At 36.5% G+C, this 22677-nt stretch overlaps 1 protein-coding gene across 3 annotated transcripts in view; it reads right to left on the bottom strand.

The window, feature by feature from the left end:
- Heatr5b (HEAT repeat containing 5B) overlaps positions 1 to 22677 on the bottom strand; it is a 70319-nt gene that overhangs the window by 19193 nt on the left and 28449 nt on the right. For all 3 annotated transcript variants that reach the window (XM_048353121.1, XM_048353123.1, XM_048353122.1), the window contains 10 exons: positions 22223 to 22413; positions 20411 to 20570; positions 19009 to 19198; positions 16997 to 17166; positions 13641 to 13785; positions 13129 to 13368; positions 12229 to 12480; positions 10554 to 10735; positions 6592 to 6660; positions 1370 to 1549 (listed from right to left, as the gene is read on the bottom strand). In XM_048353121.1, the coding sequence (XP_048209078.1) occupies positions 1370 to 1549; positions 6592 to 6660; positions 10554 to 10735; positions 12229 to 12480; positions 13129 to 13368; positions 13641 to 13785; positions 16997 to 17166; positions 19009 to 19198; positions 20411 to 20570; positions 22223 to 22413 (1779 nt within the window). The remainder of the gene's footprint in view (positions 1 to 1369; positions 1550 to 6591; positions 6661 to 10553; positions 10736 to 12228; positions 12481 to 13128; positions 13369 to 13640; positions 13786 to 16996; positions 17167 to 19008; positions 19199 to 20410; positions 20571 to 22222; positions 22414 to 22677) is intronic.

The raw sequence follows: 22677 nt of genomic DNA, 5'->3' as shown, positions 1-22677 counted from the left end.
GTTAGGAATGCTGGAAGACTAAGGACAATTGTGAAATTGTTTTTTGTTTTTAGCAAAACTAAGTCAGCTGGAATATAATTGCTACAGAGAAAAAAAGGAGTAAATTTCAGTCTAAAATGTGGGTAGGTGGGTATTAGCAAACAGACGCTCTATTTGAAAGACAGCTTGATCTTAGACTAAATATTAGAGAAAACTGAGTTCCAAGGTATCTTACTGAGCTCTACATTTCTCCCCCTTTTTTTTCTTTTGTGGAAAAAAAAAATCCAAGGGCTGGGAATGTGGCTTAATGGTAGAGTGCTTGCCTCACATGCATGATGTCCTCAGTTCGATTTGTGAGCATCACATAAACAGAAAAAGCCAGAGTGGTGCTGTGGCTCAAGTGGTAGAGTGCTAGCCTTGAGCAAAAAGAAGCTAGGGACAGTGCTCAGGCCCTGAGTTCAAGCCCCGGGACTAGGGCGGGGGGGATATTCAAACCCCAGCAATTCTTTATCTAAAAACTATATCATCTGTCATCTGACTACTGTTTGCTTTGAGCCAACAATTGCTATTCAATGGTCACAGGCTGCTGATACCAGGGAAACAGGGAAGTAAGGATGGGCTGGGTTGGCAGAGTAAGGAATCAGTTACTTCAAATACAGGAGGGCAAATGATATGAATTCAAAAGCAACTGGCAGAATTCTTTCTGCCAGTTATATATTAAACAATATATGTGAATATGAGAATGAAAGAGGTAAAATCAACTATTAAAAATAAGGAAGCTAGGCTTGTCTCGTATACATGAAGCCCTGGAGTTGATTCCTCAGCACCACATATATACAAAAAGCCAGAAGTGGCGCTGTGGCTCAAGTGGCAGGGTGCTAGCCTTGAGCATAAAGAAGCCAGGGGCAGTGCTCTGACCCTGAGTTCAAGCCCCAGGACTGGCAACAAAACCAAAACAAACAAAAAATGAAGCTGGGTGTGGTGGTGCATGAGTACATTCCTAGCACTTGGGATATAGAGGCAGGATTAGAAGAATTTAAGGCCGCCTTAGCCTATGTAGTAGGATAATACCTCAAAAAACCATAATAAGCAAGCAAATCAAAACTCTTGCAGCCTATAGATCAAGCTGGCAAGTCTCCTGGAATATAATCAAATAAAAAAGTCATAGCATAAGTTATTTTCTATTATTCATAATTTGGGTTTTCTCTAATTTCCTCATATTAAGTAAGGAGGATGCTTCATCAATTAAGAGGTGGTTGTTGTTTTTTAAAAGCTGATCAACAGATTTTCAAAAAGCACTCTATGTCAAAGGTCAGCTTTTAAAAACCAAAAATAATTTATCAATAGGAAAAGGGAAATGATTTTTTCATTGATGGAGTGGCATGCTTACCTCTGCCCATGCTTTGAGAACAGCTAATTTTTCCATGGTTGTGGCACTCTCTCTGTACAGTTGGCTAGAAGACCCTTTTCCAGCTTGAACTTTATCCAGAGAAGAAACAAGCAGATTGTGTACTCGACGGAGATCATTGAGATCACTGACAACTCCACTTCCAATCCACGTGCTGCATACCTAGCCAAGGAAAACATTTCTGAATTTTTATATAAAAAATTAACATTTCATGGAAGAGAATGGAGTAAAGATTATACTCTTTTCTAGGGGAAAACAACAAAACAAACCAAAAAAACCCTACCCAATGCTATCTTTACATTATTTTTTATGACAAATCAATAGCAAGTAAAGATTTTATTGTACTCCCATGATAAAAGTAAAGTGATATTTATTTAGGGTGTTTCCGCTGATTAACAAAAAATTTTAACAGAACTGGTTTTCTACCCAACATAGTTAGGTCTGATATTAATTCTTCAATTCAACAAAATGTCTATTTACCACAGGCAAAAAGGTTATGTTACACAAGCTATGAGTTGTTACTATTTTTTAAAGAAAGTGCAGATTGAGTGAACACACGAGAACATTTTATGACTGTGACGTGACAAAGAAAGAAAAGAGAGAAAAAATAGGAATATTTAGGAATCAGGATGGTTTGTATGTACAGACACAGGGGAGTTTATAGGCAGAAGCAATGGTGATTAGGAAAGTAAGTTGTGATCAAATATAGCAAAATTTATATTTCATGTAAACTGAATTGAGATTTCATTCTGATCTTGAAAGTAAAAGTCATTGGGTCTGGAACTCAATGAGACATTTCTAGGGGATAGGGCAAGATTGATACAAAACATGAAGAATGACGGTCAGATTTTGACTGTCAAAGCTTTGAATTTATATGAACGGGAGCAGTGACGCCATTGTTTAAAAGATCTGGTCCAGGAAAATGGGAAAGTTTAATGGAGACAATAAGTTACCACAATTTTGATTCCAAATGTTTTTACAGGCTGAGTTCTAAGTGCCACTAAAAAATGTGTGGAAAGATATTGAGCAGACAGTTGGACACTTGGGTCTGGATTTCAGGAACAAGTTCAAGAGCAAATATATACACTTAGGAATTTCCCCACAAAGGCGATAACTGATATAACATTAGTAGGTACATTTGTTTAAGATATGAGTCTCTTTTTAGACCTATCTTTTAAAAGTCAAAGCACAGGGAAAATGGTTATGCTCAAGGCATAAGTGGAACAAGCATAAATAGAGAAATTGAAACCCCTAAAACAAAGGAAAACAAAGCAAGCACAATGACACTTGCCCCAGGACAGAATTTCAAGTGGGAAAAGTTGCACTTCTGATAGAGCCAATTAGGTCAAGAGTGATTACAAGTCCTCACTTTCTCATCTGAAACCCTTAAGCCAAGATGTGTCTCCAATTTTGGGTAAAAGGTTAACAGGGTACATGATCCTCACTAGGGAATATACGTAAAAAGTCATGTGGTAGCAGCACCTAATAATTAAAACATGGTATTTTTGCAATGAAATATATAAGGAATTATGCTCAGAGACATTAATCAATATCATAACCTGACTCACTTCAGGAGCCAATGAGTACAAGTTTGTTCAGGTCTTACTGTCAAATCAAAAAGCTTTTTGTTTTCAATACATTTGAATTTCAAATAATTGCAAATGGACTTCAATACTTAAAACTTTAAAAAAGTCAAGAGTATTTACACAAATAATTTTATGATCTTATAATTTCATGTGTGTGTATGTACTGTGCACCAATCCCAGAGCTTACAATCAGGGGCCTGGCACTGTCCCCGTTTTTTTGTAGTTAGTTGGAGATAAAGCCAGCCATTCCAGTTGCCTTTGAACTGCAATCTTCAGACCTCAATTTTCTGAGTAGCTAGGATTACAGATGTGAACTATTAGTGTTCAGCCTCTCTTACAATTCTTACTCTCAAAGTATTCAAAATTAAATTGAATAAAAATAGACATTTAAGCTATACTAAAGACATACCATTGGCAAAATAAAACATTAGTCAAAAATGCTGAAAATATAGTGAAATTGTATCAGATATGACTATGAAAGAAATGTGATTCTTGGGGCTGGGAATATGGCCTAGGGGCAAGAGTGCTTGACTTGTATATACATGAAGCCCTGGGTTCGATTCCTCAGCGCCACATATATAGAAAACGACAAGAAGTGGGGCTGTGGCTCAAGTGGCAGAGTGCTAGCCTTGAGCAAAAAGAAGCCAGAGACAGTACTCAGGCCCTGAGTCCAAAGCCCAGGACTGGCAAAAATTAAAAAAAAAAAGAAATGTGATTCTTAAAGAAATCAATCTACTGATAGTTTGATAATAGTTCTATAAAATTTGGTAGAAACATAATTAAATTTGAGAACAGTTGTATAGACTGTGAACTTGACACTAAGTTTGCCTTGCAAAAAATTAAATATATTTTCTATGCTTTAAAATTTTTATTAGAAATTGCAGATAATGCAATATGGACTTGATGTATGAAAAAAAGACAGTGTAACACTAAATCAGAAAAATTATATCTAAAGAAAAGATCTCTGCCTTACACCTAAGGATTAGTGAATATATCAATTTTAACTTGAAATGAAATATTTAAGAATGTATTGTGGGGGCTGGGAATATGGCCTAAGGGTAGAGTGCTTGCCTCACATACACGAAGCCCTGGGTTCTATTCCTCAGCACCACATATATAGAAAAGGCTAGAAGTGGCGCTGTGGCTCAAGTGGTAGAGTGCTAGCCTTGAGCAAAAAGAAGCCAGGGACAGTGCTCAGGTCCTGAGTTCAAGCTCCAGGACTAGCAAAAAAAAAAAAAAAAGAATGCACTATGTTTGATTCTGATCTTGTTGTAATTAGTTTTTGCTAACCCATTGATTACTACTCCTAGAACTACTGTTCTAGCTCCTAGAATTACTTTGATTTTAAGTTGTTTTAAGGTGACATTATGCCAGTAAACAAGCTGGAATACCTTGTAATCCAATGCCTCCCCTTGCCCTAAAGCAACCCACTGCCCTAGCTGCCTTGTATAACAACTTGTGTTTGTATATATGCCAGTCCTGGACTTGCTCAGGGCCTGGGTACTGTCCCTGAACTTTTTTGCTCAAGGCTCTATCACTTGTGCTACAGCTCCACTTCTGGCTGTTTGCTGGAACATCCTCAGATTTCAGCCTCCTGAGTTAATTACAGAATTAATTACAGACATGAGCCTCCTGTGCCTGGCAGGAGCTCTTAAATTTAAACTTGCCACTAGGAAAGAAGAAGCTTCTTGTAGAAGAAGCACACAAGAAAGAGCATTTAAGGAAAATTCAATGATAGGAAATTTTTTATAGGAAATTTTTATACTACTGATTTGAAATTCTAGTAGCCTTTGCTTTTCTAATGATCAGTAACTTGGTAGGAGATTTCATCTGCTTAAATACTATGCACTGAAACATCATCATGATATTTACAAAGCATTGACTTTTTTGATGTTTGTGTCTCAATATCCAGAACCAAATCATGTACTCTGACTCCAATACTTGTGTCATGATGCAGAAATTCACAACAGTCCTCCTCTGGCCTGCTGTCCATGAAAGGAGTTAATCCCTCTGAAGGCCATCATTAAGGAGGCGGGCTTTGAAGAAACACATCAAAACAATAATAAGAAGAGACAAATCCTTTCAGTCAAAGAAAAGTCAATTTCAAACCCATCACTGCAGTGCACAGAATCTTTTCTATCTAGAGTTGGGATGAAGCTGAGCAGTGGACCATGGCTCAGTACTCCAGAAAGAGGGGAAGGCAGCAGGCAATTCTCTTTAAAAGATTTTGATTTTTCTGGAAGTTTAGAATTTCTAGCATGAGGCATGTGAAAAAGAATTTACTAGAGGTATAAGAACATACATGGTTTTGATGGTTTTGAAGCTCTGTGCCAATAACAATAATCTGAGAACAATGTGCAAGTATTAATTTTGCACTGCAATTTCCATTAATGTGAGATTCTTTTTAAGACAATTCAATACCCAGAAGTTGTAGATTTTTAGATTGTAATAAAAAATGTTTATAACCCAAAAGATCATTACTATATATTCTCTAGTTAGTGTAGATTTTAATATTTTTTTATAATTTTCATGTCACTTGCTTCTGAATAATATAAAAACGATGTATGCCAAAGTCATATCCTCAGCTATGACAAAGAGGATGGAAATTAACATTTACATTTTATTATTTTATTTTTATTTTTTGTTTATTTTATTTTTGCCAGTCCTGGGGCTTGAACTCAGGGCCTGAGCACTATCCCTGAGCTTCTTTTTGCTCACAGCTAGCACTCTACCACTTGAGCCACAGTGCCACTCCTGGCTTTTTCTGTTTATGTGGTGCTAAGGAATCGAACTGGGCTTCATGCATGCTAGACAAGCACTCTATATTCTACTATCTTATATAGAACAAAAAGGAAACTGCTACTATTATATTTCTAAGATAAAAATTATTTGTCTTGTCTCTCTTCTTTTTTGCCAGTCCTGGGGCTCGACCTCTGGGCCTGGGTGCTGTCCCTGAACCTCTTTTGCTCAAGGCTAGAACTCTACCACTTGAGCCACATCACTTTTGGCTTTTTCGGAGTAGTTTATTAGAGATAGGAGTCTCATGGATATTCTTGCCTGGGCTGGCTTCAAACTGTGATCCTCAGATCTCAGTATCCTTTTTTTTTAACTTTTCATTAAAATTTTTATTGAGATGATAGATTCATATGCAGTTGTAAGAAATAATATATACTTTGCCTGTTTCTGCAGTGATAATATTGAACAATCAATAGTCTAGTAATCATAGCTGGGTATTCTCAGATTCCATTCTCTTACATTCATATTTCCCAGTTTTACTTATTTGCGTTTGTGTTGTGTGTGTGTGTGTGTGTGTGTGTTTCTATCAATTTTATTAGCTGTGTGGATGTGTGTACCTACTACAATAGTTGTGGCACTAAGTAGTTTCAAAATCACAAGCACTCCGACATTGCTCTTGATAACCATATTCAGCTTAATTTTTCCTTCCCTTTCTCTAATCATGGGCAACCATTAATCTGTCCTTCATCTCTAGAATTTCAAAATGTGATATGAATGGACTCCATTCAGTGTCAATCTCATGAAGTTGACTCTCTTCTTTCTTGAAGAGAAATTCTAAGGTATGAAAGAATGTATAGAAAACAACTACAGAAAACCTCTTACCTGGCAAGCTTTTGCTATTATATCCGATGGAGTATCTTGTGAAAATGCTGGTCTTAGAGCAGCTCCCACCTAGAAAAATAAATGAAGCACTTTATACTTTATTTATAGAGGTAAGTAGAAAACACAAAGCCTCTGTGTCAATGGAGATGAGAACACACAAGACTCACCTTTGCCCCTTCTCTTTTACCTATTTTTAGTCATAATAAATTCAACTATAACATTTGTCTTTGCTTTCCAGATTATAATTATCAAATTTATAGGAATCCTGTATCAAAAAGGCAATTAATTTTGCTTATATTTCTCTTGTTTTTGTTTGATAGTAATCAGGATTATCCTACAGTCACAGGTTGCCAGAGATAACTAAAAACTATTTTTGTTGAGGCTATCCTTTCCACCATCCACATTTTTCATTTTTGTCTCAATTAGCATACGTTAATTATGCAAAGAAGTTTCACTGTAATATTTCCACACATACTTTATGTTATGTACTGTAATCAAATCTAACCCTTCCTATTCTTTCTTATACCCCTCCCTCATTTTTTTTTGCTATTTTCATGGGTTTCCTTATTCTATTTTCTTTTTTTAACATTTTATTCACATTTATTTTTTGCTTTTAGTGTGCTCACAGAAAATTAGAACACCTTAAGCAGGAGTTTAATAGCAATTTTTGTAAGCAAAGTTACATTCCATCTGTAAGTCAAATTGGTCAAAGCTTCTCCAGTATTTACAAAACGTGATAGACAAGATGTGACACAAAACCATTGCATCTCAAGATTTTTTTTCCTCTTTTATTCTCAAAGACAACTAGAAAAGAAAGCATTGTCTGCTGTAATCAAAAACATACCACAGTATAAACAGTAACCATTCCACTTATCACAGCTTGGTTGAGTTTAAAATTTGTGTGTGTGTGTGTGTGTGTGTGTGTGTGTGTGTGTGTGTGTGTGTGTGTTTTAAAAGGTCCAAGATGACTGCAGTTTTACAAAAATGGGCAGGGTGGAAAGTTGAAACTTCATGTGCTTCTGGATATTGAGTTTTTTTTATACAATAGTCACAGTTAAAAACACCCTGCTGGTAATACATAATTACACTTTATTAAGGTCATAAACCAGTAATAAACAATAAAGCCTATACAACTCGTAGTTACTTTTATCACTGACTGGTACAGCTAACAGGAGATAAGTGAAAAGTCCCTATGGTTTAAATGACCTCCTAAGACTATGATCTTCTTTTTTTGTTTTTAAATCTGGGTATTGGTAGTTTTTTTTTCCTTCCTTTCCTTCTTAGTCAAGACTTGTAGTGTTGTAAACCTGCCTCACAAAATACATCATCGTAATAACTTTTCTTTAAAAACAAAACAAAAGAAAAGACAGCCTTTACACCTTACACCATCAATTCTAGTGACACATCTCCTTGGCCCAAGCCAGGTGCCACTGCTTCCCCCACTGGGGCTGATCAATCACTTCATTTGATATCCCTTTATGACCCACCCATCTCCTTCATATATGGGCACGTCCATAGATTGACAAAGAAAGTTTACATTTTTGAATAAAGATGCAAAGTATGCAAAAAACATTAATACTGATGCAAAAAAATTATTTTAAAGAAAGAAAAGAGAAAAAAAAGGCGGAGGAAGATGTTTTGAATTCTCCTCGACCTGTTGGAATGGTGAGAACAGAATGATTTGAGATGGGATCTGTGGGGGAAAGGATGAGGGATAACAACAACAAAAAAAAATTTGCTGCTTTAGAATTAAAAGAAAACAGAAAAAAAAAGACAGCTATAAAAATCAATCCCTGGTTGTAGACATCCTTATTCTATTTTCATGCACATAAAGTACTTTATCTAAAAATGTTTCTAACATTTATATACTTTATAGAAAAATCTTATATATGTATGTATATATATAAACTCATTTCATAATAAGTATTACTAAAAATTCACGTTGTCACTAAAAGACCTCCAAAATCATTCCACATCTAACACCAATGTGCTTTAGAAAGGCACTAAAATGTGTTCTTAGATATTATTTTCATATAAACACATATAAGCTTTAGGTTTAAATAAGCTAATGTAATGTCAGTCATGAATTGTAAGACTTACTAGGTTTGCTATGTGTGAGCTGAATAAAGGAGTTAAATGTGGTCACTTCATATGTGGGTACTCCTGTCCTTATACCTAGTCAATAAGGCATATTACTCATTACCTGACTTGTGTAACAGTAACCCCTCTGTACATCACCTTCACAATAAAAAATAAATTTATTTTCAAAAACAGTAGTGTAGAAACGATCAAGAGTCTATCTCTATGGTTAAAGACACATGGCAACTAATCACAATAGATGAGCTGGTACTAGAGGAGAAAAAAATACTATAAAAGACCTTTGGGCTCACAAGAATCAAAATTGGAATTGATTTAATAAAATAATAAACATTTCCTGAGGCCAGTAACTGTTCTTTGGTTATGTAAGACAATGTTTCAATGTTCTTATTCTCAGTAATCCAAAGCAGTGTTCAAGGATAAAAGTAGGTGATTTAAATTTAAAATAAAAACAAAAACAATTGTGTATAGATGTAGAAAGAGTAAGGAGAAAAAAGAGAGAGGAAAGGAGAGAGCGAACAATCAAGCAAATACAAAATCAACAATTGGTAAATAAGAATAAAAGGTATAGGGGCTGGGAATATATCCTAGTGGCAAGAGTGCTTGCCTCATATACATGAAGCCCTGGGTTCGATTCCTCAGCACCACATATACAGAAAACAGCCACAAGTGGCGCTGTGGCTCAAGTAGCAGAGTGCTAGCCTTGAGCAAAAAGAAGCCAGGGACAGTGCTCAGGCCTTGAGTCCAAGCCCCAGGACTGGCAAAAAAATAAAAAAATAAAATAAAAAGAATTTCAAATGTATACAAAAGTTGTAACTTTTATATCTTTTATTTTTTATTTTTTAATTTTTAATTTTTTTGCCAGTCCTGGGGCTTGGACTCAAGGCCTGAGTACTGTCCCTGGCTTCTTTTTTGCTCAAGGCTAGCACTCTGCCACTTGAGCCACAGCGCCCCTTCTGGCTTTTTATCTATATATGTGGTGCTGAGGAATTGAACCCAGGGCTTTATGTATACGAGGCAAGCACTCTACCACTAGGCCATATTCCCGGCCCTGAAATTATTTCTAGACCATCATTCTGTGTAGGAGTAAACAACTGAATACAGGTTTTCTACAGAGGGTCAGGCTACAGGCTTGGACTTCCCTACTTATTACTTGTGAAGAAAAAGCAACAGATTACATATGATTCACATGGAACACTATGTTCATGAGCTGAGGGACAAGGTCAGCTGGGACTCAGATCTTGGCATAAAGTAGAATGACACTTCTATTTTGCTTGTTAATATAATTTTTGTGTACTTTCAGAAATATCCATCCTTCCCCAATGCTAGGACTAGTTTATTACACCACTTGAAAAACATAGGGTATGAGTCTCAAGAAAGATTAGTTTATCTTTTAGAATACAATAAAAATCTTTCAAAAGTATCAAATTATTTTAGTAATACTCTTGTGTTATTATAAGTCAGCTTATCCTTCAGTACACAGGGAAAATTGTTTTTTTATTTCTAAAGCTGCTTATCAAGCCCAGTCATATAAAAATAATGGCTGTAAGCCCACAATATGCCTTTGAAAGTTCCTTTTATCTTTTGAGTGGCACAACTAAATATCTAAACAGAGGGAAAGAATTTCTATTCTAGTTTTATCACTAATACACTGTCACAACTTAAAAATAGTGGCAACAGATTGACACTCTTCTTTAACTGTGAGTTGAATGAAACTATGAAACACATTTTGGAAGTAATGGTATGGTTTCTACATGAAAAAAAGAGCTTACAGTTCCAACTACATCACTCCAGGGAGTCTTCAATTCTTTTACATTCCCTCAAAAGACCAATTTCAAGTTTATAAGTAAGTACAAACATCTCACATTAGCTTGATACTGCTCCAGAATCACATGCCCTGGAAATTCTGGTTCGGGCACTGATGCAAATTTCTTGATAATGTCTTCAAGAGCTTGGAGTCCAGCCATCCGCAGCTGGTTGCTGTGATCAGTTGCAGCCATGAATGCCATTCGAATAAGATCAGAGAGATGGAGTACCAAGAGGTCATCTAAAAGTAAAATAAAATGCAAAAAGGAAGATTTCACCAAAAAATAGTATAACAAAAACATGAAATAAATTTCTGGTAAAAGCACTTACAGCCCACAAATTTCATCTTGCTAAAAAGATGTTCTTTTATGAAAACTTCCCTATCAATCTTCCCAGAACAGTGGTATACCTTAACCCAGTGTTACCATGAATAACTACAGGATATAAATATGTGTTAACATCTGAAGCAAAACATTTAATTAAGATAATTTTCTCTCCAAACAAAATAATTCTTTTAGAACATGGGACCATATAGTATAAGACCAAACAGTAAATAGTTTTGGTTTTGCAGGATGTATCATTTCTTTTTTTTCTTTTTGGTGCTGGTCCTGGGGCTTGATCTCAGGGCTCTGCCACTTGAGCCACAGCTCCACTTCCAGATTTTTTTCATAGCTAATTGGAGATAAGAGTCTCATGCCTTTCCTACCCTGAGCTGGCTTTGAACTGCAGTCCTCAGATCTCAGCCTCCTGAGTAGCTAGGATAATAGGCACAAGCCACCAGCACCTAGCTAGGACATATAATTTCTGGTACAACTATTCAATTATGCTACTTTATAATTCAAAAGTAATCACCATTGATTGCAGATAAAAAAGTAGGCTGAGTTCCAGTAAACTTTATTTACAAAACCAGCTGTGGGTTAGATGTGGATTACAGGCAGTATCTGCCAATTCTGACTTTTTAGAAAAACTCAAGATATGTAGTCAGGAGATCTAAGCCCACAAAATGGAAAGAAAAAAATTCTAGGAGAATAGGGATATAGCCTAGTGGCAAGAGTGCCTGCCTCGGATACACGAGGCCCTAGGTTCGATTCCCCAGCACCACATATACAGAAAACGGCCAGAAGCGGCGCTGTGGCTCAAGTGGCAGAGTGCTAGCCTTGAGCGGGAAGAAGCCAGGGACAGTGCTCAGGCCCTGAGTCCAAGGCCCAGGACTGGCCAAAAAAAAAAAAAAAAAAAAAGAAATAGGAAGGGAAAGCTAGTTCTTTTACCCCTAGAGTTAAAGCTATTCTAGATCTTGCTTAAAATCAGGTCTCATTGAAATTCAAATAATACAAAGTACAATAATGTAGTTACATCCCAGAACACAGTTCAGTACTACTTAAAGAAACATTTCAAGATTCAACACTAAAATAAATTCTGCAAATACTTCACACTTACCAAATGTAGAGGAATAAGTCTCACAATAGAGAGAAAAATAAAACAAAAAAGGAGGAACATAAATATAAACAAATAGATATATCTGTTATCTATACATCCATCCATCCATCCACCTCTGTCTCTGGATCACCTTCTTCAACTTTTACTCCAAAGGGGATGGATTGTATAAAGAGAAGGTGGAAAAATTAAGGTAAAAGGCAAGGCCACTAATAATCAATGAAAGGCACAGCCCAAAAGCATACTACACAAATATACCTATAAAGATCCTTTGAAGAAAAGTATAGATTTTATATTTACTTTTAGGATTTCTTAGTTTAGCAGAACGTGCCATGGCAAGATCAAAGTGAGCCTGGTCTGCATTCTCACATAGATGGATGATTCGACAGAGGCAATCTGCAGCAAATACCCGAGTAGCCCAGCGAGGTGCCACAAAAGGCTTTGACTTATCTTCTTCACCGAGTGTGGTAAACATGGTATCATCGTCCATCTCATCTTTCTTTTCAGACTCTTCATCTTTTCCACTACTTAAGGGAGCTGCAGTACTCATATCTATAATGAAAGTAAAGATAACACACACATATAGGAAATAAAATGGTGCTATAGACCAGCATCAATTCATATTCTCTGCAAAACAGAATTGGCAAGTTTTTTTCTTAAGAATCAAAAATAAGGAAGGGATAAATTACAAATCTGAATATTTTTATATTATATTAGGCTACAGACAAACCTGGTATTTTAAGGTACGAAAATTAAATTGAGGCTGGGGATGTGACTTGGTGGTAGAGTGCTTGCCTCGCATGCATGAAGCCCTAGGTTCAATTCCTCAGTACCACATACACAGAAAAGGCTGGAAGTGGCACCGTGGCTCAAGTGATAGAGCACTAGCCTTGAGCAAAAGAAACTCAGAGACAGTACCCAGGTCCTCAGTTCAAGCCCCAGGATTGCCAGAAAAAAAAATGTAGTTTGAACTTTCAAAAATTTTGAAATACATTTTCAAAAGGAAAGGAAGCTGAATTCATTTGGAATATAATTTAACACTATTTTATGAAGATGTATAGATGAAAAATTATCGATACTTTTAAATATAAGTACAAGTTTACATAGCTGTATATACCTATATTATGATTATATGCTTGTGTATTTGTCAGAAACAAAACAATGTTTACTTTTTTAAGAATATATTTATTAAATACATACCACTAGAAGCTGCCAGGACATCTTTACAAAGCATTAACCAGTGGGAAAGTTTTTCTACTGCCAGCGATGAAAGCATGTGCCCCAATGTGTCATGAATATCAGAACATAATTTCCTATCTGTCTCCCGATCAAGCATTCCAAACAGAAGTCCTTCAAGGCCCGTTTCTGTTATATTAACACCCAGGTGCCGGCAATGGATGTCACTTCGAGAACTAACCCCAGGTGCAAAAGGATTGATATCTGAAAAGGAATTGTACAAATGAATGTAGATGAGCTTTTGTTGTGCTATAGAGAACAATAATGCTAAAAAACTAAATCTCGCATGTAATTTTACATCAGCAACAAAACCAGTTACTTATAAATACAAATACTGTCTCTGTCTAGTTTATGTCCTAGGATTAAAATTGTAATATTTTAATCTGACAATAAAGATTATAAGAATGGTTATTCTAAAATATTCAAACTTCTAGGAATTTAGGCAAAAAAGAATATGGACCAAGAGTAGAACTTACTGGCCCCACTGCTCTCTTTGTCCCCTGCATTTTTGGCGAGACTCATGGCATATTCACAGACTTCAGCCGCTTCTCTCTGTGCAAGTTGCCGGAGACAAGCCACAGCTGCCCGTCGAAGTAACAAATGAGAACTACATAAGTGGACCTGCAAACCATAACAATTCAGGCAATTATTTGGGCTGAAGTTCTTTAACTCACTTACCCAGTTAATATTTATGAAATAAAGCCACTTATTTGTAATTACATTTGTCAAAAGTATAGTAAAAATGGTATGTTGGTAAAATAATAGCATGAATCTACTTAAATGAAAATTCAGAAGCACGTTTTGCCCATCTTAATTTTATACATATATCCGGATGTCTTCTAAAAATTTTAAATACACAAAACTCAAATCTAAGTAATACCAAAAAAAGAAAAAAGGAATCTTAGTTGCCTGCCAGTACAGAAAATATTCAGGGTGGTACTTGTTAATTTTCAAAAATATATTTAATATTTTTATGTTAAATATTTAGTCAAGGCTATTAAATAATTTCTCTCCCAATACATTTGATAAAGAAATTCACATTTTGGTTTAGGTATTATATATAGTACCATGCAATATTGCCATTTCTGGGGGTAATAACATGAAATTTTTAAATATCTAAATTTTTTCACTACTTTAGATAAAACCATGTATAGATGATTTTTTTTTTTGTAAGCGTCAAAGTATCTGATTAATGAAGACAGCATGAGAGACTACTGGCAAGTTCCAAGGAAACCATCACTTGAATGTCCCTTTCTCTCATATTTAGTCTGCCATGTCATCTCCTCACCAGCTGACTATAATCTTCCCACACAGTCATTTGGAGGAGGTTCAGGAAAGTGCTCCAACATGCCCTGTAATAAAACCCTTGATGTTCCACTATGGAAATCAACTTGGAAACATTATCATTTGTTAGCACAGAGGAAACTCATTGCCTTCTCTGTGGCTTAGTGATAAGCAACACTATTATGAGTATTAACTCCTGATAGTACTTTACTAGATCTTCTTGTGCTCCATGTTATCAAGGTCACTTCCACAGAACAAAAAATGGAGAAAGGAACCAGACAACTTAGGAGTGCATGTCTGCAATTGAACTGTATCAGGTACTTATCAAGTCCATCTTGCTCAAAAGATGCCATCTATGCCCTCAGAGCAGACAATGGCTTTTGGAAGGATATTTAATATCTTGTTACACGTGCAATCTAATATATACTACTCATACAGGGTAATTTTCTTTGTGGATGTCTTCTGTAAACATGTCCTGTGCATTTGGTATTGCCCTGTGGCACATTCAAACTCCTGAATGGTCCAAGACTGACTGAATTTCTTCCAAAATAAAGGAAAACAGGAGCAAACTTATTGAGTAAAGTCACACCAGACATAGTATCTACTATCTTAACTTTTTATTACCCTGAATGGCCTTTTCCTCATCTCACCATAGCAATATCCTCCCCTGGTTACAGGATGTATCATAGATCTCTTCTCACTGAATCTCTTGACAGGCTGACTGGTTCTCTACTCCAGTTGGCTTCTATGAACAACATAACCTAGACTTTTCCTTGAATCTCTCATTCCCCATCTATGTTTTCTTCTCTCTTTTCTAAATTGTCTATGTTTTTTCTAAATCTTCCATTCTTTTATTGGTGATCTTATTTTTTCCTACATCTCTACTGGTCATCTCAATGCTTATTCTCCCAAATTTACTTCTCTGGCCAGATCTCTACTTTGTTTTTAGCTCCAGTCCTGTGTAACTATTCACATGGCTAAAACTGCAGTACTGGTATCCCAACTTTCTTCTCAATATTAACTAAAGTCTCAGAAAATTTCATTACAATGGTCAAGTCAGAAAACTAAACCATATCCTTTTTCTTCTCTTAATAGCCAAACAATGAACAAATTTTGTCAAATTTACCTCCTAAATACCACACAAATCCACCTAATTTTCCTTATTCTTATTACTACCGGCTAAGAGCAAAGCATTATCACATCCCTAGTAGAACACCATAATTTTTTACCATATGGAGGCCATTTTCCATCAGGCAGAAAGAATGGAAAAGGTGCAAGTCTGATTATGTTACTCCTCTAACTTTCTAAGGTTTTTCCTTTGCCTGTACAATAAAGTACAAACTTATAATATGTATAGAAATCCTGCATAATCTGCCATCTGCTAATTGTCCAAACTTATCTTGAGTCTTGCTGCCTAGGGTCCTCCTTTTCTCTCAGCCTTAACTATACTGATGAATTGCTTCTTTAAAAGTGTCACACACCACACCTCATTTGAGAGCCTTGAATTGTTACTTTTCCCTCTGACTACAAAGAAATGCTGTCTACAATTGTTCTCTTAACAATTAACTGCAAAGTAACTCCTATTTATTTCATAAATTGTACTCTATGAATTTTTCAGAAGTCATATCTGAGTGACTAGATTATGACATGACCCGTCCTATATTCTTTGCTAGCTCTTATCCTGTTTGTAAATAGTTATTGTCAATTTCTTTGTAAGTATAAAAATCGCTATGACAATGGTTTGATCTTATCTTACTCACATATATACCTCTAGTACTCTGTAAGGTTTCTGAGGCTATGAGTAAATATCTGTTTAATGAATAAATCGATGACAGTAACGTTCTCCAAAGTTACCAATCAAGCTTTAAGAAATAAAATTTTAAGAAGACTATTTGTGACCTATTCAAGAAACAAATAGTTCACCAAAGTATTTTTTAGGGTTTACAAAGAGCTGGGTGCAGTGGCTCACTCCTGTAATCCTTGCTACTGAGGTTGAGAACGAGGTTTGAAGTCAGCCTGGGCAGGAAAGTCTGTGAGACTTTTTTTGCCAGTCCTGGGGCTTGAACTCAGGGCCTGAGCACTGACCCTAGCTTCTTTGTGCTCAAGGGTAGCACTCTACCACTTGAGCCACAGCGCCACTTCTGGCCTTTTCTATATATGTGGTCTGAGGGATTGAACCCAGGGCTTCATGGATACGAGGCAAGCACTCTACCACTAGGCCATAATCGCAGCCCAGTGAGACTCTTATCTCCTATTAAACACAAAGAAATCCATCACTGGAGCTGTGGCCCAAGTGGTAGAGCACTACTACCCTGAGCACAGAAGCTCAGGGATATTGCCCAGGACCTGGGCTCAAGCCCTAGAACTGGCACCCAAAAAAAAAAAAAAAAAGGTTAACCTGTGAATAAAACAAATAGTTATAAAATGATTATTTTTGCCTAAACTTCAATACCAAGGAAACATCTTTTCTTCTGATAGTCTGTTCTCTTTGGAAAGAAATGTAAAGACTCCCAGAATAAATAAGTGAATAAAACAGCTTTATACTTACACAAAGGCTAGGAACAAGACTGGATAGGTTGACATGTCGTGGGGCAAACATGTGTAGCTGCTGAAGGCAAGAGATGGCAGCTGCCTGAACAAGAGAATCAGAATGGTCCTGGGTGATTGCACAACCCACCAGACAGGAAGAACGAATTGTGGAAATTGTTGCTCCATTTCCTATAGAAAAATGAAAGAAAAATTAAAACACATTACTTTATTAGTATCACTAAAACACCCCTAGAAAATAAAATAATAGCCCTTTGTTTTAATGATTATGTAGACTTTAAAAACCAAAAGTCTGCAAAGTCCCTGAAAGTAACTATAAAACACAACTGTATTTGGGTGACAAAAATGCATCCGTCACCAGGCACTAGTGTTTCACTCATGTAATTCTAGCTACTCCAAAGGGCTTAGATCTGAAGATTGAAGTTTGAAGCCAGCGCAGGGAGGGAAGTTCATGAGACTCTTATCTCTAATTATCCACCAAAAAGCCAGAAGAAGAGCTATGGCTCAAGTAGTAGACTATTAGCCAGGTCTGAGTTGAAGCCCCAGGACCAGCACTAAAAACAAGCCATTTGTCCTTTATTTACTAGATGTATATTTATTTCTGATAAATGAATCTATTTTTACAAACATCATTGCTTCAAAATATGAAAAGCCAGATTTTTCATTCTCTGTTCAACTAGTACTATACTTCCAACATATAACTTCAAATATTTTTCTGATATGATTAATGAAATTTTCTACAGAATTAGGGAAGTAAATTATATTGTATACCATGTATATAATATTTTGATGACCAAACATAAATTTAATATTTTTTCATTGTACATACATATAAATATCATATAAGGAGACCAATGAATCATATACACATATATAACCTTGGGAAAGTTCTTAACCTCTTCCAATGTAGTGTTTCATTTGTGCAATTGAGATAATGTGTATTTCTGCATTGTTGTCAGGATTAAATGAAGTGAATGATGATGAAAAGCTTGTCCAAAGGACTAGAGGCATAGCTCAGATGATAGAACGCCAGCCTGACCAAAAGTGTCAGACCCAGGGCTGCGAATGGGGCTTAGTGGTAGAGTGCTTGCCTAGCATGCACGAAGCCCTGGATTTGATTCCTCAGCACCACATAAACAGAAAAAGCCACAAGTGGCACTGTAGCTCAAGAGGTAGAGTGCTAGCATTGAGCAAAAAGAAGCTAGGGACAGTGCCCCCAGTGCCCCCAGCGGCCCCAGGACTGGCCAAAAAAAAAAAAAAAAAAATGTCAGACCCAGGCTGGGATGTAGCTCAGTGGCAAAACACTTGCCCAGAAAGTGCTAAGTCTTGTTCAATTTACAGTACCAAAAAAAGAAAAGACAAAAAAATGCAGTTGAAAAACAGTGTCAGACCCTGAGTTCAAGTACCAATCACAGAAAGAAAAAAATGTATCCTAATGAAACTATTTAATAACTGGTAGAGTGGGGGCAAAAAGAGAAAATGCAGGATATACTTTATATATTCAATATATGTTAACAATAAGCTGCTGACTTCAGTGTTTAGACATTAATAGAATTCGCTCTGAGCAATAATATTAAGTGTACCACTCATCTATTAACACTTGACAAATGATCTCCTCTGAGCTTTCTTCACCATAGAAAAATAAGGTACAACCTGTTTCACAAAAGAGTGATTTTTCAAACTAGTTCTTGACTCTGAGTTCAAAACCAGAGGAAATCACCCCCCCAAAAAAGTTGAAACTTGTTTTGCCTTCAATGGATCCAAAGTAAAATTTCATTGAAAAATGTTTTATTGCCTTTAAAATTTAAACAACAATACTGGCATGTGATAAGTACCTTGTAGAAATTTTTTAAAATAGCACAGGCAAATGTTGAGTGCCCGGCCTTTAAAAAAACAAAGATATTCAATAGATTTAAAAATTAATATCACAAATTTCTTGAATCAATATGATACCAGCACTCAGGATACTGAAAAATAGCTATCACCTAGTCTCTTTATGATGATTTTACTTACCTTGCAGTTCAGGGCCAACAGTAGTTATGATAGCACCCAAACATCTCCCAAGACACTGATGAACTTCTGTATGTGATGGAGGAACTGTGAGTAGCAAAGTAAGAACTAAAGATAATGTGGGCTCCACATAGCCACGATACATTGGGCCACTTGAATCCACTATCAACGCAAGTGAATGAAGAGACCAAGTCTAGAAAAAAATTCAACTATTTCAGTTATACAGAATTAAGTATATTGAATTGTTACATTCATGTACTCCTTCATATATTTAGCACTTTAAGGTGATCTGGGGAACCGTAATTATAGTCTACTACAGCACATGCTTTGACTCTCACTGGAGTTATATTTATTTATGTATAGAATGTGTAAGGAGAGCCGGATACCAGTGGCTCACACCTCTGAGGATTGCAGTTCAAAGCCAGCCCAGGCAGGAAAATCTGTGAGGCTCTGATCTCTAATTAACCACCAGAAAACCAGAAGTGGAGCTGTGGCTCAAGTGGTAGGGCACTAGCCTTAAGCTGAAGAGTCCAGGGACAATGCCCAGGCCCAGAGTTCAAGCTCCACAACCAACAACAAAAAACAAAAAGTGTAAGGAGAAACAAAAAGACAAAAGAAAAGTAAGAGGAAGAGGAGATAAAAAGATGATAATTAAAACAAATAAACCTGAGCCAACCACCGGTGGCTCATGCCTGTGATCTTAGTTACTTAGGAGCCTGAGATCAGAGGATCTCAGTTCAAAGCCAGCTCAGGAAAAATTGCCATAATAACTAGAGGCATGCTCAAGTGGTAGAGTGCTAGCTGAGCAAGTGATCTCAGTTAGTTCGAGGCCCTGAGTTCAAAACCCAGTACCTGAATTGGGAAATGATTAATCAAGCTAGCAACTTAAGGAAGTCCAAAAAAGAAAAACAAGCTCAAAGGATAATAAAGTAATAAACCAATAATTCTAGATTAATACCCAGAATAAGGCAAACTTTAACATTTGACTGGGCACCAGTGGCTAATACCTATAATACTAGCTACTCAGGAGGCTGAGATCAAAGGATTGTGATTTGAAGCAAGCCTAGGCAGGAAAATCTGTGAGTCTCCTATCTGCAATTAACCACTAGGAAACCCATGCTGTGTCAAAGTGGTAGAATGCTAGCCTTGAACAAAAAAGCTCAGGGACAGTGCCTGGGCACCAAGTTCAAGCCCCACACTGACAAAAAAAAAAAAAAAAGATACAATTGAAAAGTGAAATCTTATCAATGTTCTATCACAAATAAGATACTTAAAACAAAATAAAAGACCAAGACCATAATATGACTTTCCAAAAAACTTATCAAAGTCACAATTATCCTACAGAGGAAACAATTTTTCTAAAAACATTATTATAGGTTTTTGTAATTAAAAAATACACCTCTACCTGAACTTCAGGGGAAGTGCCATCTTGTGCTAGAGCCAATAAAATGCTGACACTGGTCTTCAGGTGTTGTCCTGAGCCTATGCCACCAACATAACGATGCAAACAGCCAAGGGCCAATGAATGACCAGTCCTAGAAACAACATCTCGAGCAGACTTCAACCTGAAAATAGGATTGTGCTTCAGGGATGGATTTCTCTATTTTCCTCTAGTATTAAAAAGCACACAAAGTTACATATTGTAAAGTAGAAATATTCTGGACAGTAAGAAAGATGATAATCATGAAACTTGTTTTTTCATTCTCACCACATAATACAGAAGAGTGATTTCAGTGTCACTTGAAAATATTTGGAATGAGTAAAACTAATCAGAAGGCATCCAGCAGAAGATTAAGTGTCTATGAATGCTTTAGCTATTGCTTGCTCATATTACCCTCAGGAATTCAAAAAACACACTGGACCATTATCCTGTGCCAAGCTAGTCTGCCACTGTTCAAAAAGACAAGGAAAGCTAAGACAAGGAAAGCTATTCTCAAATGAGTTCAGAAAATACTTTTTTCAGGATTACAATTTAACAACCATTGAATCCCACTCTCTCTCTCTTATGATCATGATGTGGTCTTGTATATTTACTACTCTAAATAATAATAAAATGGTAGTTTATATAACTCACGTGCTAGTTCTTAAACTATTTTTTAAAACTAGTTCTTAAAGCCTATTTCTTTTCCTTCCTTCCTTCTTTCCTTCCTTCTTTCCTTCCTTCTTTCCTTCCTTCTTTCCTTCCTTCCTTCCTTCCTTCCTTCCTTCCTTCCTTCCTTCCTTCCTTCTTTCTCTCTCTCTCTCTCTCTTTCTTTCTTTCTTTCTTTCTTTCTTTTCTTTCTTTCTTTCTTTCTTTTTTTTGCCAGTCCTGGGGCTTAGACTCAGGGCCTTAGCACTGTCCCTGGCTTCTTGTTTGTTTGTTTGTTTTTTTGGCCAGTCCTGGGCCTTGGACTCAGGGCCTGAGCACTGTCCCTGGCTTCTTCCCGCTCAAGGCTAGCACTCTGCCACTTGAGCCACAGTGCCGCTTCTGGCCGTTTTCTGTATATGTGGTGCTGGGGAATCGAACCTAGGGCCTCGTGTATCCGAGGCAGGCACTCTTGCCACTAGGCTATATCCCCAGCCCTGTCCCTGGCTTCTTTTTGCTTAAGGCTAAGCACTCTACCACTTGCGCCACAGTGCCACTTCTGACTTTCTATATATGTGGTACTGAGGAATCAAACCCAGGGCTTCATGTATGCAAGGGAAGCACCACTAGGCCATATTCCAAGCCCCTTATCTTCTCATCTTAATCACATTTATTTGTATCTTCGAGAAAATTCTTTAAAGAAATCCTTAAAGCCATAGTTAACTGTGTCTACAATAATATAAGAGAATAAATATGAGATAATAAGCTTGGTAGTTTAAAAATAATTTATTCTAAATAGTAATTAACAGAAAGAGTAATGGCAATAAATGAAAGCAGAGGGAAGGGGAAAAAATGATGTAGAGCCCCTCTTAAGTAAGTACACTTACCTGAGAAGCCATGACTAATCTTCTTGGTTCCAAGAGCTGGATGAGACAAGTCGCCATAGCAAAAGGGCCTAATATAAGACCTTTCCAAGATTCAAGAGTTGAATCATTCATTAAATTGCACATTGGCATCATTGTGAAAAACACAAAATATTGGCATAAGCTATACTAGATGGGAAATACACAGGACAATGCACAATTATTTATTACTTAAAAGACACTTTTGCGTAGTTGAGAGACTTACTTTTTGGTCAAGAACTACACTTACTTGTCAAAGCTATACTGGGCCATTCTAGCAATAAAAGTTGCTTCTCCAACCACCTGAGCCATTCTTCCAAGAGCTTCCCCTGCTGCACACCGTAAGATGGGGTTTGGATTGTCAAGAGCGCCCATAACCAGTGTAAGAGCAGATTTTCGAACCTCTTCAGGTCCTAAAGTACTTTTATTTTCAGCTAAGCCCTACATTGATTAAAAAAAAATAATTATGACAGTTCATAATTCAGTCAAATAAAAGAAAATATATATACTATCATTTTTGTAAATATATGTATTATCTTCTTACATTATTTTCTTCTGTCCACTATCATATAGATAGGCTATGCCTAGAACCAGTACTTGTTAAATGGACAGTAGTTACTTTCCTAAACATGATTTTAAAATAAGATAAACAACATAGCTAATATGCAAACTGATTCTAAAATCAACAATCCCTGGGAGATTTTT

This window comes from Perognathus longimembris, chromosome 8, assembly GCF_023159225.1.
Source record: "Perognathus longimembris pacificus isolate PPM17 chromosome 8, ASM2315922v1, whole genome shotgun sequence".
In the NCBI taxonomy this organism is placed as follows: Eukaryota; Metazoa; Chordata; class Mammalia; order Rodentia; family Heteromyidae; genus Perognathus; species Perognathus longimembris.
This window is presented reverse-complemented; position numbering and strand designations above follow the sequence as displayed.